The sequence below is a fragment of the Musca vetustissima genome, unplaced genomic scaffold (genome assembly GCF_032173495.1).
Source record: "Musca vetustissima isolate MV318-11 ecotype Yass unplaced genomic scaffold, APGP_CSIRO_Mvet_v1 utg2798, whole genome shotgun sequence".
NCBI lineage: Eukaryota > Metazoa > Arthropoda > Insecta > Diptera > Muscidae > Musca > Musca vetustissima.
The window spans coordinates 274,758-295,221 of record NW_026883200.1 but is presented as its reverse complement, the minus strand read 5'-3'; the positions used below and the strand labels follow the sequence as shown (position 1 = coordinate 295,221).

Sequence of the window (20,464 nt, the reverse complement as noted above, 5' to 3'; positions counted from 1 at the left end):
TGCACGAAATTTGGCATAGCGTAATGAATTAGGTCTAGAATGATGTGTGTTAAGTTTCGTGAAAATCGGTTCAGATTTGAATATAGCTCCCATACATATTTTCGTCCGATTTAAGGTAAATGGTGCACCAAAGTCTCTATATATACTTCGATTTGCACGAAATTTGGCATAGCGTACTGAATTAAGTCTAGAACGATGTGTGTCAAGTTTCCTGAAAATCGGTTCAGATTTGAATATAGCTCCCATACATATTTTCGTCCGATTTAAGGTAAATGGTGCACCAAAGTCTCTATATATACTTCGATTTGCACGAAATTTGGCATAGCGTACTGAATTAAGTCTAGAACGATGTGTGTCAAGTTTCCTGAAAATCGGTTCAGATTTGAATATAGCTCCTATATATAATTTCGTCAGATTTAAGGTAAATTGTGTACCAAAGTCCCTCTATATATTTCGATTTGCACGAAATTTGGCATAGCGTAATGAATTAGGTCTAGAATGATGTGTGTTAAGTTTCGTGAAAATCGGTTCAGATTTGAATATAGCTCCCATATATAATTTCGTCTGATTTAAGGTAAATTGTGTACCAAAGTCCCTCTATATATTTCGATTTGCACGAAATTTGGCATAGCGTAATGAATTAGGTCTAGAATGATGTGTGTTAAGTTTCGTGAAAATCGGTTCAGATTTGGATATAGCTCCCATATATATTTTCGTCCGATTTAAGGTAAATGGTGTACCAAAGTCTCTATATATACTTCGATTTGCACGAAATTTGGCATTGCGTACTGAATTAAGTCTAGAACGATGTGTGTCAAGTTTCCTGAAAATCGATTCAGATTTGGATATAGCTCCCATATATATTTTCTTCCGATTTTAGGTAAATGATGTACCAAAGTCTCTATATATACTTCGATTTGCACGAAATTTGGCATAGCGTAATGAATTAGGTCTAGAATGATGTGTGTTAAGTTTCGTGAAAATCGGTTCAGATTTGGATATAGCTCCCATATATATTTTCGTCCGATTTAAGGTAAATGGTGCACCAAAGTCTCCTTATATACTTCGATTTGCACGAAATTTGGCATAGCGTACTGAATTAAGTCTAGAACGATGTGTATCAAGTTTCCTGAATTAAGTCTGGAAAGATGTGTGTAAATTTTCGTAAAAATCGGTTCAGATTTAGATATAGCTCCCACACATAGACATACAATTGTTAGGATACATATGTACAATATACCCAAAGTGGTGAAGGGTATCATATAGTTGGCCCAGTCCGACTTTACTACTTTCCTTACTGGTTTTGAGTTGGGTCGTTCCTGAAGGAAGTAATAGTTATAAAAAATGTACCACAAAAGGAACGACTGTTATCGGACCTAGTAACAATCGTTCCTTTTGTCTTCTGATTTCTTCTAGTTTCTTTTGTTCCTGCAGGTATAATCCAATAAAATATAATTTATGTAGGTCTACGTTTGGATATAGCCAACATAAGGATGTATAAGTTGATTTTCGATTAATCCATTTATTTTATTACAGATTTAAAAAACAAGCTTCTTTCGACGATTTTCAACAGACTACTGAAATGAGCATAAATTATGTTAATGCTCATGCTATTTTCGACCAAAAACCTAAACTTTGGAAGATCTTCGCCGGTTGAATTTATCCTAATTCATACGATGGCTATGTAGGTCTTGATCGAATATAGGCCAAAAGCTCCACTATTTAACTATAGAAAATTTGTCCAAATAGTATTTCCCGAGGTGAATATGTCCGCCATAATTGGTGGTCCCCTTAACACATTTTCGAAAACTACTTTGAAAGAACATTTTCTCCTCCGCTGGGATTTAAATCTGCAAACCAGCGCGATACGATCTTAAGTATACCTAAAATGATGTGTTGCTTTTGAAAACAAATTCGAAAATAATAATAATAATAATTTTTGGTAGAAAACGTTCATCAAATTCCCAATTTGTCTTCGATAAAAACGAATTTTTCAGTTTCAGAACTATGTTTCGATCAATTAACTATTAACTATTTCTACGAAAGATTGAGCAACGATGTACGATCTTCATGCACACATTGGAGAGATACTGGAGAATATGCTTTAAGTTCCCTAAGCCATCTTAAACCTTCTCTTTCATATAATAGATTTGAATTCTGTCGATACGATAGCCTAAATGTGGGTTGGTATATTCATCAGCCACCTAGAACAATGTCATCATATGTATCATACCTTGATCTTCACACCTTCGCAACCAGATAAGCTTGAGGATAGACATATTGCACCATGGGTCCTATATTACTCACCCAAAATTCGTTGACTCTGATTCATATGAGTTGTTAATTCCACTTCCCGATTTGTTGGGGCCTCAATTCACTTCTTGTAGCCGGAATCTGAACAGACTAAACAAAATGTAGGGCCTGGAACCTCTTAGGGTATTTGTACCCTACACAACTATGTTGTCAGGGTATTATAGCTTTGTGCAGCCCCAACGCCGCGAAATTTTGGTCCTAGACCCACCTTTAAGTATACCGATAGTCATATCTCGACCAGCTGAGTCGATCTAGACATGTGTGTCCGTCCGTCTGTCCATTATAATTTGTAAACACGATACAGGTCACAGTTATGGACCAATCTTCACGAAATTTTGCATGTAGGATGGGTTCTGGCCAATGAAGACCCCTATTGGAAAAGATCGGTTAATATTTAGGGGAAGAAATGGACCAAAAACTTTATTTTAGTCGGTTTTTCTGGTCGCTCCAGAGGCCGCAATTATGGCCAAAACACCGCGAATTTTTGCATGGAGACGGGGATCGGGCCAAATAATAAATATGCCTGTTTTGATAAAGATCGGTCAATATTTAGCGGGTCAAATGGACCCTGACTTTTGTGTGAAAAATTGCAAAATGTTTATTCTATGGGGTATATATTTGCACATGAAGGTCCTAGACGCGAGAAGTTGATAGTATGTTCAAGAGGAGTGGTTGGTCTTTAAATTGATACTAATTATATTGTCGTATGTACTCGGATGCGGGACTTGCACATATATATTTACAGGTGCTTACGTATTCATATATTATTTAGTAACCCATTACCACACTAGACGGCAGAAATATAGCGCTGATCGCTTTGAAATTTTCCATGAGGTGGAAGTTATGGTCACCGACAACGTCTATAACTTTTTGGTGATGATCAGATAATAATTTTTGGGATGAAGTGGACCGAAAAATTATTTGTTGGTGTTTTTTTCGAGTCGATCTATAGGCCAAAATTGAAAGCCGAACATCACAACACAATGCACGGTGAAGGGAATCTGGACAAGTGATTAGAAGGGCTGTACTGAATATTTGTAATATTTGTTGACCTCTAGTCGGACAAGAGGGTGCAAATATCGCGAAATATTGCCCAAGCTCATAATATAGAATCACAGAAAGTTATAGTTTCGTGGAAGTTGTGTAGGGTATCACATGGTCGGCCCCGTCCGACTATACTGCTCCGCTCACTGATTTTATATTAATTTAGAAATCAGCGATTCCAATTATTATTATTACATAAAAAAGAAAAAAGTTGTTAAAACTCCATGAATATATTTTTCTAAATACCTTCTGAAAGCTGATGCAACAGACCTTTTACTTCTGCCAAATCGCATTACCCAAAACTTACACTACCTTCGGTTATTAGGAAAAATTTACAATTATTTCCATACATCTTTCTAGCCACAAATTTAGTCCCACACAATGACTCCGAGACGAAGTCTTAAGCTATGGTGCATAGCACTAATCGTATGCATTGTGATGGTCAGCATGATACCGAATGTGGAAGCCAAAACTAAACGACGTCACAAAAATAAAACTTCCAGTGGACACAAAACCAGTAGCGGAAGCAGTATCGGAAGTGGAAGTGGTACTACTCACAAGAAACCCCATACCAGCGGAAGCAGTACCGGAAGTGGAAGTGGTACTACTCACAAGAAACCCCATACCACGCAGACTGGACACAAAAAACCCTCTTCAGGTGGCAATAATGATAATCCGCCAGAAAATAAACCTTCCAAACCAAATCACCCCCACCATCAGCCACCAAGCGGAGAAAATCCACCTCCAGGAACAAATCATCCGGGACAAAGTATACCCGGTAATAAACGTCCTGCACACAAACATCCTAGCCAATCAGGAAATGGTAATGAGAATGGCGAACAAAATCGCCCAAGCGGTCATCATCATATAAATAAGCCACATCCGGGCAATGGCGTAAATAATCATCCGAATAAATCTCCCACCAATCATGGTCATGCCAAACCAAATCATCCTAGCCAAAGTTCTCCCACCCATGCACCACCAATTAAAAATCACCCCATACATAGTCATCATAAGAAGCAGGAGTCGGAAGGAATGGAACCAAATGAGGAAATAAAACCGATCTACAATCACCCACATCATAATAGTCCGATGATGGGGCAGTCGGGACATCATGGTGTTAAAAATCATCCAGCTCATAGTTATCCCACGCAGGAACCAGCACATCCAACACAAAATTATCCCAGTCATGGGGCTGTAAATCATATGCATGGTGCAGGATATCAGCATCACAACCCCTTGCCACCAAGGGCGCTGTTTGTGCCAGCGGATGGCAGCTATCCCACCGCTGGGGTAATTTATGTCCAGCAGGCACCATCCTATGATGATGTGGCTTATGGTAAGCAGATTTTTTCAAGGAAACCATTTCAATATTTTATTTTTATTTTCATACTCCTTTCTTCCCACAGAGGAGGGCAAAGTTCTGGGTCGCCGAATTGCCCAAGCCATTCGCCGTAGAAATCGCCGCAAACAACAGGAACAACAAAGTGGTAATAACACCTCCAGTACCACAGCTGCGCCTGACAATGGTCTGCTAGCTGATGGTCCCCTAAATCCAAATGCCGCTCCCTATGGTATTGTATGTGTTCCGGTTAAGGTGCCTCAACGTGATCCTCAAGATCCCATGAAAATGCTTGAAACTGAACAGAAGGTTTGTTATCCCGCACCACCACCTGCTCCAGGTTCCACACCAATGCCATCTGCTCAAAGACCATTTATACCGGAAGGAGCCAATGTTCCAATGGCACCATTAAACTTGGAACCAACATCTCTACCCTCAAATGGACCAATGATGTCTGTGCAATCAGCAATAGCACCAGGTTTAGGAACAAATATGCCAAGTGTGGGACAACAAAATATTCCCGCAATTATGCCAATGATGCCAGCCCAATCTGCTCCGGTATATATGCCAAAAAATCCAAGTGTGGTCCAAGAAAATCCCACAGGAACTGTGCCAATGATGTCCGGTCAATCCGCTCCAGTGTATGTACCTAATAATAATCCAAGTGAGGGACAACAAAATCCTGCAGGACCTATGCCAGTGATGTCCGGCCAATCAACACCAGTCTATGTACCCAATATGCCCACAGTGGCGCAACAAAGCGATGTATCGGAACAACCTCCCAGCAGCGTACAACCTGGACCAGTGTATATGCCTCAAATGAATAATATTCTACATGCTTCTGAGGTCCCAGCGAGCAGTGTACAATCGGCTCCAGTATATGTACCTCAAGTCTCCAGTATACAAGGTGCAACTACGGCATCGGATATGCCGCAGCAAGGTGTAACAACTTTGACCTAAAATGGTAATTTTTTCAATTTATTGTAGTTATGATTACCTTTGCAACACCTCCAAATATTCACCTGAGACCACGGTATTTTGATCGGAAAAAAATTCGATGTCGATTCGATTCAAGTTTTATGGTAGCCCCCTATAACGATATGGGTATTTTGAGAAGATCGGACACGGTTTACTTTTTAGGTTAGCTCCCATTAAGGGTACCTCCGAAATTTAGGGAAGTTTGTTCGCGTTTTTCAACCAAATTGGATATTTTGGATAGAAAAAATTATCAACAGATCTTCCAAGCAAAAATTGTCTATATAACGGTCAGATTTTTCTATAGAAAAAAAACCTCAGAAACTGAAATTTTTTCTATACAAAAATGACCTAGCAACAGATGACAGATTTAATACCAGATTTAGTACCATATTTATACTTATAAGTTCACTATCTCAATCATGTACTCTAACAGTCTTAATCCGGGGTCAATGAACTTTAATACGGCTTAAGCCTTAATCTGGGGTCAATGATTTTTAATCTGGATTAAGCCGGATTATGACTTAATCCGGATTAAGGATCGTTGACCCCGGATTGAGGATTAATACGGATTAAGGGTCATTGACCCCGGATTAAGATTCATTGACCGCGGATTAAGGCTCAAGCCGGATTAAATGTCATTGATTGAGGGTCATTGACCCTGGATTAAGGCTTATGCCAGATTAAACGTCGTTGACCCCGGATTAAGGCTTAATCCCCATTAAGGGTCATTGTCCCCGGATTAAGGCTTCATCCTGATTAAGGGTCATTGACCCCCATTAAGGTTATACAAACGGGAAAAGCTGGAATTCTGAAATTTAAAATGTGAAAGTTAGAAAGATGTAGATGCTCCATTTTAGAAATTCGTACTTATGTGTATGAAGAGTACTAAATGGTACTAAATTTGGTACTATTTGCCTTTAGTTGAGCGTATAGGGATGGAATATTTAAAAATAGGAATTAGGATTACTATTGGAGTAGAGGATTGAGGTAGCCTTAAACAATCGTACTTATGTGTACGAAGTTTGATTAAGGTGAACAACTAGAGCTGGAGTCTTGAAATTGGGAATTAAAATGACTGTTAGAGTGTAGGATTAAGGAAGTTAAGCAAATGCGTACTTATGGGTACGAACATTACTAAATGTTACTAAATTTAGTACAAATTGAATTTTTGGTGAAAACCTGAAACGAAAAGTACTAAATTTGGTACTGGAATCCTGAAAACTGCAACTAAAATTACAGTCGGAGTGTAGGATTGATACAGTTTTGGAATATGGGCACGAAAAATACAGAATGATACATTATCTGGTACAATTTGGATTTCGATGAACACTTAGTGGTAGAATTCTAAAATTTAGACTTACGATTACCATTTGAAAGCAGAATTGAGGTAATTTTTTAATTCATACTTATGAGACGGAAAGTACTAAAATTGGTACAATCTAGACTTTAGACGAATTAAGATTACTTTTAGAGTGTAGGATTGAAATTCTTACTTATGAGTATGTGAAGTACTAAATGGTACTAACATTGGATTAATTTGGATTAGGGTAACGGAAAGAGCTGGAAACATAAAATCTGGTACTAAATTTTGTGAAATTAAAAATACGATGTGTTCGAAAAGTGTTGAATGGAACCAAATGTGGAACATCTGGGTATTTGCTAAAATGTATAATTGAAATCTGTATAATGGAATAAAGAAAGATATTTCAGAAATTAGTACCTATGTGTATGAAGGGTACTAAATGGTAATAAAGTTGATATTAGGTGTAGCAATAGAAGTGGAATTCGGAATATTAGTACGAAAATATATACAGTATTCACAATTTCCATATAAAATATAGTTTATTTATTTTTTTATTTCCTTTCTGCATACAGAATAGCGGGCACCCGCTAGTTCTTTATAAATAAGCGAATATTAAAAAAATATTTTTTTATATTACTTATTTTACTCTTTTTATATTTTCAGGTCAATATTGAAAATCTATTGGTGTCCCATCAAAATGTGGAAACTATTTATTTTACTACTTTTTTTTAATAATTACATTTAGTAAATACACTATAAAAAATGTATACAATATTTATTTTATATATTAAGCGAAAAACATGATTGTAATATTTACGACATTTTTTTTAAATAAATAAAACAATAAAATACAAAATTAAATTTATTTTCTTATTATTTTTTTATGAAATATCTCAATCATAGGCATTGAGTTTAGTTGAAGAGTTTTTTTGTAGAAATGAAAACAGCCATGGGGGAAAATTTTATATTTTTTATATTTTTGTAGAGTTCAACAGAGCCTTAGGATATTTTTAAGAATATGTTTTTTATAGAGATCAAAAGAGTCATAGGCGAGGATTTTTTACCCTACACAAGAGTTTGTAACGCCCCAAGACTTTATATTAGTCCTAGGTAGAGTTGGGTAGTTCCGGAAGGAACTATTCCGATAAAGGAACGATCGTACTAGCTCCAAACCTTTAATTAATATAGTTCCTTTTTCTCGTTCCTTTTTTTGATCTCGTTCCTTTTTAGATTCGTTATTTTTTCTGACCTCGTTTTTTTTCAAATGCTGTCACATTGTTATAATATATAAACATTATTAATAATATATAAACATACGCCCATCAATTTATTATGGTGTAAATAGCTAAATTTTATTTTTTTTTTAATATTTTTATTTATTTATAAATAAATTTTCAATCATTTATTAACAAATCATTTGATTTGTAAGGAAAGTAGTAAAGTCGGACTGGGCCGACTATATGATACCCTTCACCACTTTGGCTATATATGGTACATATGTGTCCTTACAATTGCAATGTTCATTCGAAGGAACATACTCATCTCTTTCTGCAACCTATGATAAATTTAGTTTCATTCGGACAGATTTAGAGTCGTCTGCCTACCACGGGACAAGTTTATGGAAAACGATTTATTGCAAAATTGATACACCCTATCCGGTACGACAAACTATTAAAAATTTTATTTTAATCAGACACCCGTTCAAAATACATATGGAAGCTATGACTGCATCTGCATCAATTTCAACAAAACGCAATAACTTCATTGAAGTCTCATTTTGATACGTTGTGCAAAGTTTTAAAACGAAACACGGACATTATATGCAAATCGCAGGATATATATGGACTTTGGTGCACTATTTACATCAAATCGGACGAAAATATATATGGGGGCTATACCTAAATCGGAACCGATTTTCACGAAACTTAATACACGTCACTCTAGACTTCATTCAGTAAGCTATGCCAAATTTCGTGCAAATCGAAAAATATATAGGGACTGTGGTGCACCATTTACATTAAATCGGACGAAAATATATATGGGAGCTATATCTAAATCCGAACCGATTTTCATAAAATTTCACACAAATCATTCTAATCTCAATTCAGAACGCTATGTCAAATTTCGTGCAAATCGAAGGATATATAGAGACTTTAATGCACCATTTACCTTAAATCAGACGAAAATATATATGGGAGCTACATCTAAATCTGAACCGATTTTCAAAAAAAATGTATGTACATCGTTCTAGACTTAATTGAGTACGCTATGCCAAATTTCGTGCAAATCGGAATATATATAGGTACTTTGGTGCACCATTTACCTTAAATCGGACAGAAATATATGTATGGGAGCTATATCTAAATCTGAAGCGATTTTTCCGAAACTCACCACTCATCATTCTAGACTCAATTCAGTACGCTATGCCAAATTTCGTGCAAATCGAAGGATATATAGGGACTTTGGTGCACCATTTACCTTAAATCGGACGAAAATATATATGTGAGCTATATCGAAATCTGGACCGATTTTCAGGAAACTTAACAGTCATCATTATAGATCAAGTTCATTACGCTATGCCAAATTTCGTACAAATCGAGCGATATATAGGGACATTGGTATACCATTTACATTAAATCGGACGAAAATATATATGGGAGCTATATCTAAATCTGGACCGATTTTTCCCAATTTCAAATGGGTTCGTCCTTGGGCTAAATAAGTGGCCTTTGCCAGATTTCATCCAATTCGGATCATAAATGCGACCTGTACTTTGTTTACAATTTAACATGGACAGACAGACAGACGGACGGACATGCATAAATCGACTTAGAAAGCGATTCTATGCATATTTTCAAAAGGAACCATAAACCATACAAATCAAAGGAACTGTATGGCGCAAAGGAACTATTTGGAGCAAAGGAACTGTATGGAGTAAAGGACCAAAGGATCTATAAAAACAAAGGAACTTTATGGAGTAAAGGAACTATATGGAGCAAAGGCACTATATGGAGCAAAGGAACTATAAAGAGCAAAGAAACTGTATGGAGTAAAGGAACTATATGGAGCAAAGGAACTATACGGAGCAAAGAAACTATAAAAAGCAAAGGAACTGTATGGAGTAAAGGAACTATACGGAACAAAGGAACTATATTGAGCAAAGGAACTACATTAAGGAAGTAGTTCCTTTTTAAAAAAGGAACGAGAAAGATCGATCGATCGCTACGAGAACTAGATTGCCCAACTCTAGTCCTAGGTCCACCTGTTATTATACCGATCGTCATATCTCAGCTAGCTGAGTCGATCTAGACACGTGTGTCCGCCCGTCCGTCCGTCTGTTCATTTTAATTTGTAAATACGTTACAGGCCACAGTTATGGACCAGTTGTTACGAACTTTTGCATGTAAGGCGGGTTCTGGCCAAAGAAAATCCATATTTTTTATACAATCTGCCTTATGGCTAATGAGGGTATATACACTTTAATACGGTGAAAATGTGCCTTAGTGAAATATTGATTTTAGACCCCATGTTTATTTCGACCAAATCCGTATCAGAAAAGTTGTAGTTGATTTAGAAATATCCGCCTGTCTCCCGAAAGGAATACTCGGTTTCATCCAAACTTTGCACATCTTAATATTTCTTCCAAACATAGTTCAAGCTCAAAGATGGGGAATATGCTTCTGGTACCTCCCACACACAATGCTCAAAATTGTGGGAATGTGGAGCTGTTAACACCTATGATCGGTCAATAGGATGCAAATATCGCGAAATATTGTCCAGGCTCTTGATGTTAGATTTTCATGGTAGTTGTCAGGTCGACCCGACTGTACTGCTCCGCTCATCGAAATATTGGTTTTAGACCACATGTATATTTGGACCAAATCCGTTTCAGAAAATTTGGAGTCGATTTACACATGTCCGTCCATCCATTGCCGTCTGTCTGCCTGGTGCGTACGATAACTCTCGAAGGGAATAACAGATTTCATGCAAACTTTGCAAATCTTAATATCCAAACTTAGTTTAAGTTCGAAGATGGGGAATATCAGTCCACACCTTCTGGTACCTCCCCCACAAAATGGTTAAAATTGTAATAAAAATTAATTTTATAATTACATGCAAACGGACTATCCGATTTTAACAAAACTTTGTAAAACCTATTAACTTTTCCAAGCCTAGATCAAGTTTGAAAATGGGATGGTCCCACTCTTTCTGATACCTCCCCCACAGATTGTCCACATTTTCAATATTTATAATACCAACATCAAGCTAATGGAATGTCCGTTTTGAACAAAACTTTGCACAACCTATTACCTTTACCATGCCTAGATCAAGTTTGAAGATGGGACCCACTCCTTCGAGTACCTCCCCCACAAAGGGTCAACATTTTTAATATTAATTTGAACCAAACATAGCACAGACTCTTATCTATACCAAGCTTGGATCAAGTTTGAAGATGGGACCCATTGGTCCACTCCTTCTGGTACCTCTCCCACAGAGGGTCAACATTTTCAATATTTATAAATCCCATATCAGGCGATTGGAATGTCCAATTAGAACCAAACTTTGCACAACCCATTATCTTTACCAAGGATAGATCAAGTTTGAAGATGGTACTCATTGGTCCACTCCTTTTGGTACCTCCCCCACAAAAGGTCAAAACTTTCAATATTTATAAATCCAATATTAGGCGAATGGAATGTCCGATTTGAACCAAGCTTTTTACAACCTGTTGGCAACACCTTTTTTACTCGTTTTTTTTATAAAAATCAACACAGCATTTGACCTGAATATTTTTAAGAATCATTTTTAAGACTCAAGTCTCAACCCCTGTCTTACATGCCATCACTGTCAGTTTAGTATACCGTCAAAAATCATGTCTCTTGCCATCACTGATCAGTGATCACGTAATTGAATGGTGGGCGATTGATCCTCTCTTCTACGTCGTGCACGATACTCACCAGCAAACAACAAACAAAATAGATCGCACAAACGTAAACCGTATTCAGTTTATTGACAAACGTTGAGCGCGAAACAAGACAAATAAGCGAATCAGTGTCGTCTGCCTTGTGAGAGATACACAAGCGTCAAGTTCCGAAAACCATATAAATACATTGTTTTGAAATTATACATATTTTGTATATAACAACAATAACAATATATATATATGGAATAAAAATACATACAACAAATTAAGAAAAAAAGTCATAAACAACAACCAAACAAAAGACATCGATTTGTTTTGTCCAAAGTGATTCAGACACGCAGTGTGACAAAATCCATTGAAGAAACGGTAATAAAAATGTGGTGATTTTTTTTTGTGCTTAATGAAAATAATTGAAAAAACGATGGACCAAATTACAGCATAATTCGATTATAATGAACTAAATATTTTTTTATATATTAAATTACTTATATTGTATAAATTCCTAAAAAACTTAATTCGAAAAAAACGCTTCGTTAAAAAATACATGTTTCTTTATTCGTTATAAACTGGTCCTACTGTGTGATAATGAATAATATGTGTACAACTTGTTGGAATTCAATAAAATATCGGCGGTGCTTTTTAAAACAACAAAAAACAAACAAAAACCAGCTCCGCTGTATAGTCGGACGGGGCCGACCATATGATACCCTACACTAACTTTGCGTTATTTGCACCCTATTGACACCCGACTAAAGATCAACAAATATTACTAATATTCAGTATACGAGGGCTGTACTTGTCCAGATTCTCTTTACCGTAGGTTATGTTGTGATGTTGGGCTTTCAAAAAAACACACACAAAGTTAAGTTTTCGGTCTACTTTATCCCAAAATTATTATCTGATCATCACCGAAAATTATAGGCGTTGTCCTTGACCATAATTAGAATCTCAGTGAAAATTTTAAAGCGATCAGCGCTATATATCCGTCCTCTAGATTGGTAATGGGTTACAAAATAATGTCTCAAAACGTAAGCACCTGTAAATATTTAAGTTTAACTCCCACATCTGAGGACATACGACCATATAATTAGTATCGATTTAAAGGTCAACTGCTCCTCTATAAAATTCAAAGTTATATGAATGTTTTCATTATATGAGGGGTTTTGTATCCCAATACCTTCCTTCACGCTAAATATTAAATCAGTAGGTGGTTTCATATGGTAATTCATATCATAATTCACAAACCTGACGTTCTAGTTTGTTATGTCGATATCGTCCGAAGGAAGAATGATTACAACAGATGGTTAAATCGACTAATCTCCTTAGAAACAGAATATCTTCTCGAAAATGTCGATAAAATCGGTGAAATGATCGAAGTCGACCGGCATGTTAGCAATCGCCCAGGAGCTAAAAATCGACCATAAAACTCTTTTAAATCATTAGCAGTGTTCTTTAGCCAGAAGACGCCTTACATGATACCATGCATTCGTGAGGCCTCCATCGTGTTTACAAATTATAATGGCTATTCGGAAATATTGTTTAGAAAATTCATGTATATGGCTCAGAAAATATTCTTAAAAATATCCATGCCTATGGCCCAGAAAATCTCAGAAAATATTCAAAAAATTCTCGCATACGGCTGTAGTGTTCTCTCAGAAAGTATTCGTTAAAAAATCCACATCTATGACTGTGATAATTTATTTAATTTCTATTTAAATTCCAAAATGCATTATTAATTAATGATGCTGATAACCTTTGGTCACATCTGAATTTGTATTTAAAAAAATTAAATAGAATTGGCAATTAAACATAAAATAAAGCATAAAATAAAAAAAAATCCGGGCATAGTCAATGCAATAAATTAGTGCGAATTCTTGCACGAGTGAATATATATATATATGTAGTCGAAATCGCTAACGACGGTCAAGGCGAAATTGTTCCATGTAAGTGATATGTCGTTATAAACGATGACAAAAAAAGGACAAAACTTTTCTCGGGACTTTTGGATATGTCGTTATAATTGGTGTTGTTATTAACGATTTCGATTGTATATGCATTACATATATATATATATATATATATATCAAAATACTCACGTTCTGAAAATTTAACAATTCTTATCTCTCTCATAAGAGACAAATTTGTCTTTAATTAATATTTTGTCTTACTAATTTACAGATAAAAAATCTGAAATTCATTACCTGTAATTTGTTGATAAAAAATGTTCATGGAACTGAAAAAAAAATCACCGAACTCCATACATTACAAGTAATTATTTTGAGCACCTTTTCTAGAGCTAGCGTGATATCAATACTGCTGCACTAAATTATAATTATTTTACGGGGGAGTCTTTATCGTGAGAGAACATCCACATGTTAGCTGAACAAAATGACAAAAGAGGCTCTATTAGTAAACAATGTGAATGACTCATCCATCCATTAAAACTTGAATTACAAAATGTGGTCTTTGTTTCCTCTATTTTTTCAAGCCATGATTTATTGAGTGGACAGCACAGCTCATTATTGTTTGTCCAAATCTAGATCGCCTATTGTTATTTAAATCGAAATGTGGCGCTTCGCATCATTTATTTCGGTCGTTTTTAAAAATTATTTCAAATGCATTTTTAATTTATTTTTTTACCCTACACAACTATATAGTGAGGGTATTATAATATAGGGCGACACCAAGAGTTTGAAACACTGATGTATTTGCTCATAGACCCACATATTAGATAAAGTGGTTTTCTGTTTGGATTTTCGAGGCCCAAGGTCAGACAAGTTTGCTCAGCCACCAATATGGAGAGAAAGATGAATCTATGATAGGATTTGATTCCCGTCTTTTGGTAACAAATTCCATCATGATGCTGATCGTGGTGTGTACGCGATCCCAACGTAAGGGCAGGTCGTCCCTCGGTCGGCAGAGGTGAGAAAGAGAGGCGCGGTAATGTCGAAAATAAAGAACAGCCAGATTAGATTAATTTTGAACACAAATTAAATATTTGAAGAAATAAATATATGGTGTAATCCTAAGAGAGTTTCTGATATTATCTAAGCTTTCATCAAGAGAACTTAATCTATTTTTTATACCATCCACCATAGTATGGAGGGTATATTAATTTTGTCATTCCGTTTGTAACTCACCGAAATATTCATTTCCGACCCTATAAAGTATATATATTCTTGATCAGTGTAAAATTCTAAGACGATCTAGCCATGTCCGTCCGTCTGTCCGTCTGTTGTAATCACGCTATCTTCCAAAGGAATTTAGATGGGGTGCTGAAATTTAGCATAGGGTTGTCTTTTGTCTGCAGGCAGGTCAAGTTCGAAGATGCCAAATTTTCGGTATTTTGGGGTTCTTGAGCGCGTTTTTCAACCGAATTGGCTGAAATGTGGTACATTGGGTTCTTATTGGGTACTAAATGTCGCCACAAAAAATTATAAATATAGGTCCACTTTTTCTGGTAGCCCCCATATAACGGTACCTCCTAATTTTCAGTACTTTGGGGGTTTTGGCCGTATTTTTCCACCGAATTGGCTGTAATTTAGTACTTTGAGTTCTAAATAGGTTCCAAATCACTCCACAAAAAATTATGAATATAGGTCCATTTTTTCTGGTAGCCCCCCATATAAGGGTACCCCCAATTTTCGATATTTTGGGGTTTATAAGCGCGTTTTTCAACCGAATTCGCTGAAATTTGGTATATTGGGTTCTTATTGGGTACCAACTATCTCCACTAAAAATTATAAATATAAGTTCATTTGTTTTTTCTGGTAGCCCCCATATAAAGGTACCCCCAAATTTCTGCATTTTGAGGTTCTTGAGCGCGTTTTTCAACCGAAATCACTGAAATTTCGTATTTTGTAGCCGTATATGGAAACAAATCTCCCTACCAACAAATATTAATAGTCAACCCCTTTTAGGCGTAGTCCCCATATAACCCCATTTTTTATATTAATATAATTATCTGATTTTTTCGCGTTTTGGGTTTGGTTCTAACACTCTGTTGTAATCATTTCACCTGCGAAGGATATCGAGATAAAAAACTAGAACGTACGGTTCGATAATGAACTATATGTGAACTATAGCCCGGATTTAGGCTTAGCCGTAGCCCCTGTGTGGGAGGTACCAGAAGGCATGGACCGATATTCACAAATTCGGACTTGAACTAAGTTTGGAAGACATAATAAGATGGGATGAAATCAAATTTTTCTGAAACGGATTTGGTCCCAAGAAACATGGGATTTGGATTTGGTCCCAATATTTCGATGAGCACATTTTTACATAAGGCTGAGGGTATAATTTTCTATTAAAAATTATTGTTTACATAATCGGTTTGTAGAAATGTCGGTATAGCTCCATTTTTTGGTATGTTCCCTATATTTTCATTTCAAGTACCTGCCAGTATATCTATGGTGGAGGGTATCCAAAGTTCGGGCCGGGCGAACTTAACGCTTTTTCACTCGTTAATTTATAATTTTTATACTTAGTCCATGAGGTATCCGATTTTATGTAAATTTTATATATCGTGAATCAAGTGATGTCCGTCTCTCTGGAAATGGGCACGATTTTAATAAATAATATAACTCACATGAAAGAAATATATAATCCGATTTGGACTAAAATATCCCCACCATAATATTTATAGATTTAGATTAAATATATAGGTTCATTCCCTCTGCCACCTCTATCATAGATGATAACATTTTTGAAAAGTTCGAAACATTACCTATAAAATTGTCATCAAATATAAATAAGATGCAGAAATGAACAGCAAAATCACCCAGTGCATTTGCGATACAAAATAATTCAAATTGTCATTGGCTGCATGTTCGCAATTATAACTTGTATTTAATTTGTTGGCAATGATTTATATTGCATAACAAATATTGTTTCTATACTAATTTTTAACATATGTTAATATTTGCGGTCCGAACTTGTTATATCGTCTATCAAATTAAAACCAATTAATTTTGAAGCAATATTGAAATGGAACAAGTGAAAACATGACATTTTCGATGGCGAGATTGAATGCTGGACACAGCAATTTTTAATTGAGATTTTTCCTTAAATCCTTACCATGCGTCGTCGTGTGATTTGGACGACGCATGGTAGGGTGGAAAATGCGTATAAAATACTGCAATTTAGAGGCAAAAATTATTTGAGGCCATCACCACCGAACACAGGATTTTTTTCAAGGTTTAATATGTGATCTTTTTCAATAAGTTAACCGACTAACATCAATCCATACACATGCCTTTCTGCAAAATTTAATTTCAATCCGGCAGATTTAGAATCGTTTGCGTACAATGGGACAAATTTATGGAAATCGATTTATAGCAAACTTGATAAACGCTATTCCGTGTGCCGCACTGTTTATCTCAATCAGACACCCGTTCAAAATGTATGTATATAGAATCTACGTCTGCATCTGCACCAATTTAAACAAAACGCAATAACGTCATTCTAGTCCCAATTTGATAAGTTGTGCAACATTTCGTGTCAACCGGACAAACGTTAGGAGTTTGTACACCATTTACACATATATATATATATATATATATCGTGCAAATCGAAAGATATATAGGGACATTGGTACACCATTTACATAAAAACGGACGAAAATATATTCGTGGGCTATATCTAAATCTAAACCGATTTTCACGAAACTTAGCACACATCCAGTGTTGCCAAAACTTTGTTTATAAAAAATACTAGATTTTGTTTAAAAAAGTGCTAGAAAGTGCTAAAAAATTTTAAAAAGTGCTACAATTTTTATAAGAGAAATTAGTAGAATTGGCTGCATTTTTTATATTTTTGATTCTCATTAGGTAAAAAGTTCCCTACCGAAAATTATCAATGTGGGTCTAAGTTTTGTGATAGGCCCTAGAAAGCGAAATTTAAGGGCGTCGGGCACGTATTTCCATCAAATTGACTATAATTTGAAACTTTTGTTTTTAATAGTGTGTCAAATTTTCCCACTAATAACTATTAATGCCGGTTTTCCCCAAAACCCCATAAAATTGTCGAGGTGAAGGTTTGATATGCTATTTGCGCCCTTTTAAGATTTAGAACCTTTTCTCGCCGAAGTGGCTTTTATTTAAAAATATGTTTGCCGAACATTTTCAATGTAGGTCCTATTTTGATATAACCCCATTATATAGTGGGACGCTAACCCATTTTCCGGATTCCCAAGTACCTAAATCTGACATTCCGGATTCCCAATGAAAAAAATTCTTTACAGGAATTTTCAGATTAGGTTCGTGATTTTTACATGCCTCCCATACAAAGGCACTCTTAATTTGCATGCGGTTATGAATCCTGTGGGTTTTACATGATTCCCGCCTAACGGCTTTAACCATGATGCAACATTGGGTGTCGAAATTGAGCGTCGACCAGCACCCCATTGGGAAAGCTCGGAATAATGAGCACTCTGAAGCCAATCCGCCGATACCAATTCGAAATATCCGCTGCAAAGCTTCACTTCTTGGTGAGGAGTCGACGCCTTTTTATGGGTGAAGCACCCGTCTGATGACTCCAACTCCACATCGGGCTGAAGCTCTTTCAACGAAAAATAATATAGCAACCAAATGTAGTACCAAACCATTTTTTTCAGAATAATTTAATACACTCCACATGGTGCAGGATATAAGATGTTCTGATCGGCCGAATTTTAAAATTGTTTACTTGTTTACAGATGTCCTGAAATTTTTTAACATTTGAAAATCAAACTCATACCGTGAAACATAGCTACATTTTGATGCGTCCATCGGAATAATACCCCAAATTTTGACTAATTCCAGAAAAAAATTAAAATGCTAAAAAAGGTGCTAGGAGCTAGATAACTTTTTCTGGTGCTAAACGAGTTTAAAAAGTGCTAAATCTAGCACTAAAAGTGTTAAATTGGCAACACTGCACACTTCATTCCAGACTCAATTAAGTACGCTATACAAATTTTCTTGCAAATCGAAGAATATATCTGGACGTTGGTGCACCATTTGCTTTTCGTGCAAATCTAAAGTTATATAGGGACTTTGATGCACTATTTACATTAAATCGAACGAAAATATATATGGGAACTATATCTAAATCAGAACCGAACTAGGGCCAAATAGATGAGCTGTACCAAATTTCATCGAAATCGGATTATAAATGCGACCTGTACTTTGTTTACAATTTAACATCAACAGACAGACGGACATGCTTAAATCGACTCAGAAAGTGATTCTATGCATATTCTCAAAAAAAAAAAAAAAACATGCGTCTATCTCGTTTCCTTTTGCCTGTTACAAAAATTATACACAAAGGCTTAATAACCTGTACCAAAGTGTGGCGAGGGGTATAAAAAGGAGGGCTTATATGGGGAGTACCCCTAAAAGGGGCGAATATTAATCATGTTTGGCTACCTTTATATCGAGAAATTGGGCATCCAATTAAAAGACCGCTCTATGCAAAATTTGGGTTATCTATATCAATTCGTTCCGAGGCTAAAGTGCTTACAACAGATATACGTACATGGCTAAATCAATTGTCAATTTTACGCTGGTCAACAATATATATATACTTTATAGGATGGGAAATGATTATTTCGATGAGTTACAAACGGAAAAAACAAGCTTTATATACCCCCCATACTATGGAGGGGGGTATACAAATGGAGCTATGCCTAAACATAGATCTATATTGACAATTTTCTACATGTATGCGTCAGCTTCCAAAAATCCGGGATACTATGTTATCTTTTCCGTGGGAAAATGGATCTAAAACAATCAAAATACCAAACACTCAAGGAGTAATAGCAATGTGTGCTCAAAATTTCAGAGCGAACTTTATCGTGATTTCAATATTATAGTATAGGAAATCTTCCTACCAAAAATTATCAGTATTGGGGGCCCATACAACGGTACCTCGCAAATTTTGGTATTTAGTGGAGTTTTTTCAACGAAAAATCTGTTCTGATTGGTTAAACAATCTCCCTAACTAAAATGATCAATATTGTCCAATGTGCAGTTTTACCTGTTTATTTTATTTATTTATTATTATTTTGTTTATTTATTATATATATTTTTTTTATATTTGATGGAATGTTCTGAAAATGACCAATGTAAAGTACCGATTTTTCTTGAAAATTCCTCATTTGTTTCTGTATTTGTTGTTGTTTTTAATTTACTTCAAGCTTGTCTACATTTGATTTATGTCTGATGCTACGCTTGAAATGAATGCAGCTCTCATTAAAACAGCGCCTATACAGTAGGTCTACTGTACGTACCTCTTCCTCGCTCTGTATCTGCAAGCTCATATTTATATGTAAACAAAATTTTAAACTATGACTCAGACAGAAAACAAAAACAAATGATATTTTTAATTACTCAAAAAAGTGGTTACAACAAACTTGGCCTCAACCAAACCATTTTTTATAATAACTTAAATAGAAGAAAACATATTTTGTAAATAAAACATTGGCTTTAAATTCCACATTTGGGTACATTTTTGGTTTGATCAAATCGATTTAAGGGAACCCCCCCATTCTCAATTTTTTATTTTTAAGATTTTAAATGGGCTG

The 20,464-nt window shown here is 35.7% G+C and overlaps 2 protein-coding genes across 2 annotated transcripts in view; both read left to right on the top strand.

The window, feature by feature from the left end:
* Positions 1-20,464, top strand: part of LOC133330011 (ATP-binding cassette subfamily G member 4) — a 160,676-nt gene that overhangs the window by 54,216 nt on the left and 85,996 nt on the right. The window lies entirely within an intron of this gene.
* LOC133330025 (variant surface antigen E-like) lies at positions 3,739-4,654 on the top strand. The gene is made up of 2 exons (XM_061538484.1): positions 3,739-4,554; positions 4,625-4,654. Exons 1-2 carry the CDS (start codon positions 3,739-3,741, stop codon positions 4,652-4,654), a joined length of 846 nt encoding a protein of 281 aa, XP_061394468.1.

Coding starts and splice junctions, on each gene's coding strand:
- LOC133330025 (XM_061538484.1), top strand. CDS start 3,739: ATGACTCCGAGACGAAGTCTTAAGCTATGGTGCATAGCACTAATCGTA. Junction 4,555..4,624: donor ATTATCCCAGTCATGGGGCT/GTAAATCATATG, acceptor TGTTTGTGCCAG/CGGATGGCAGCTATCCCACC.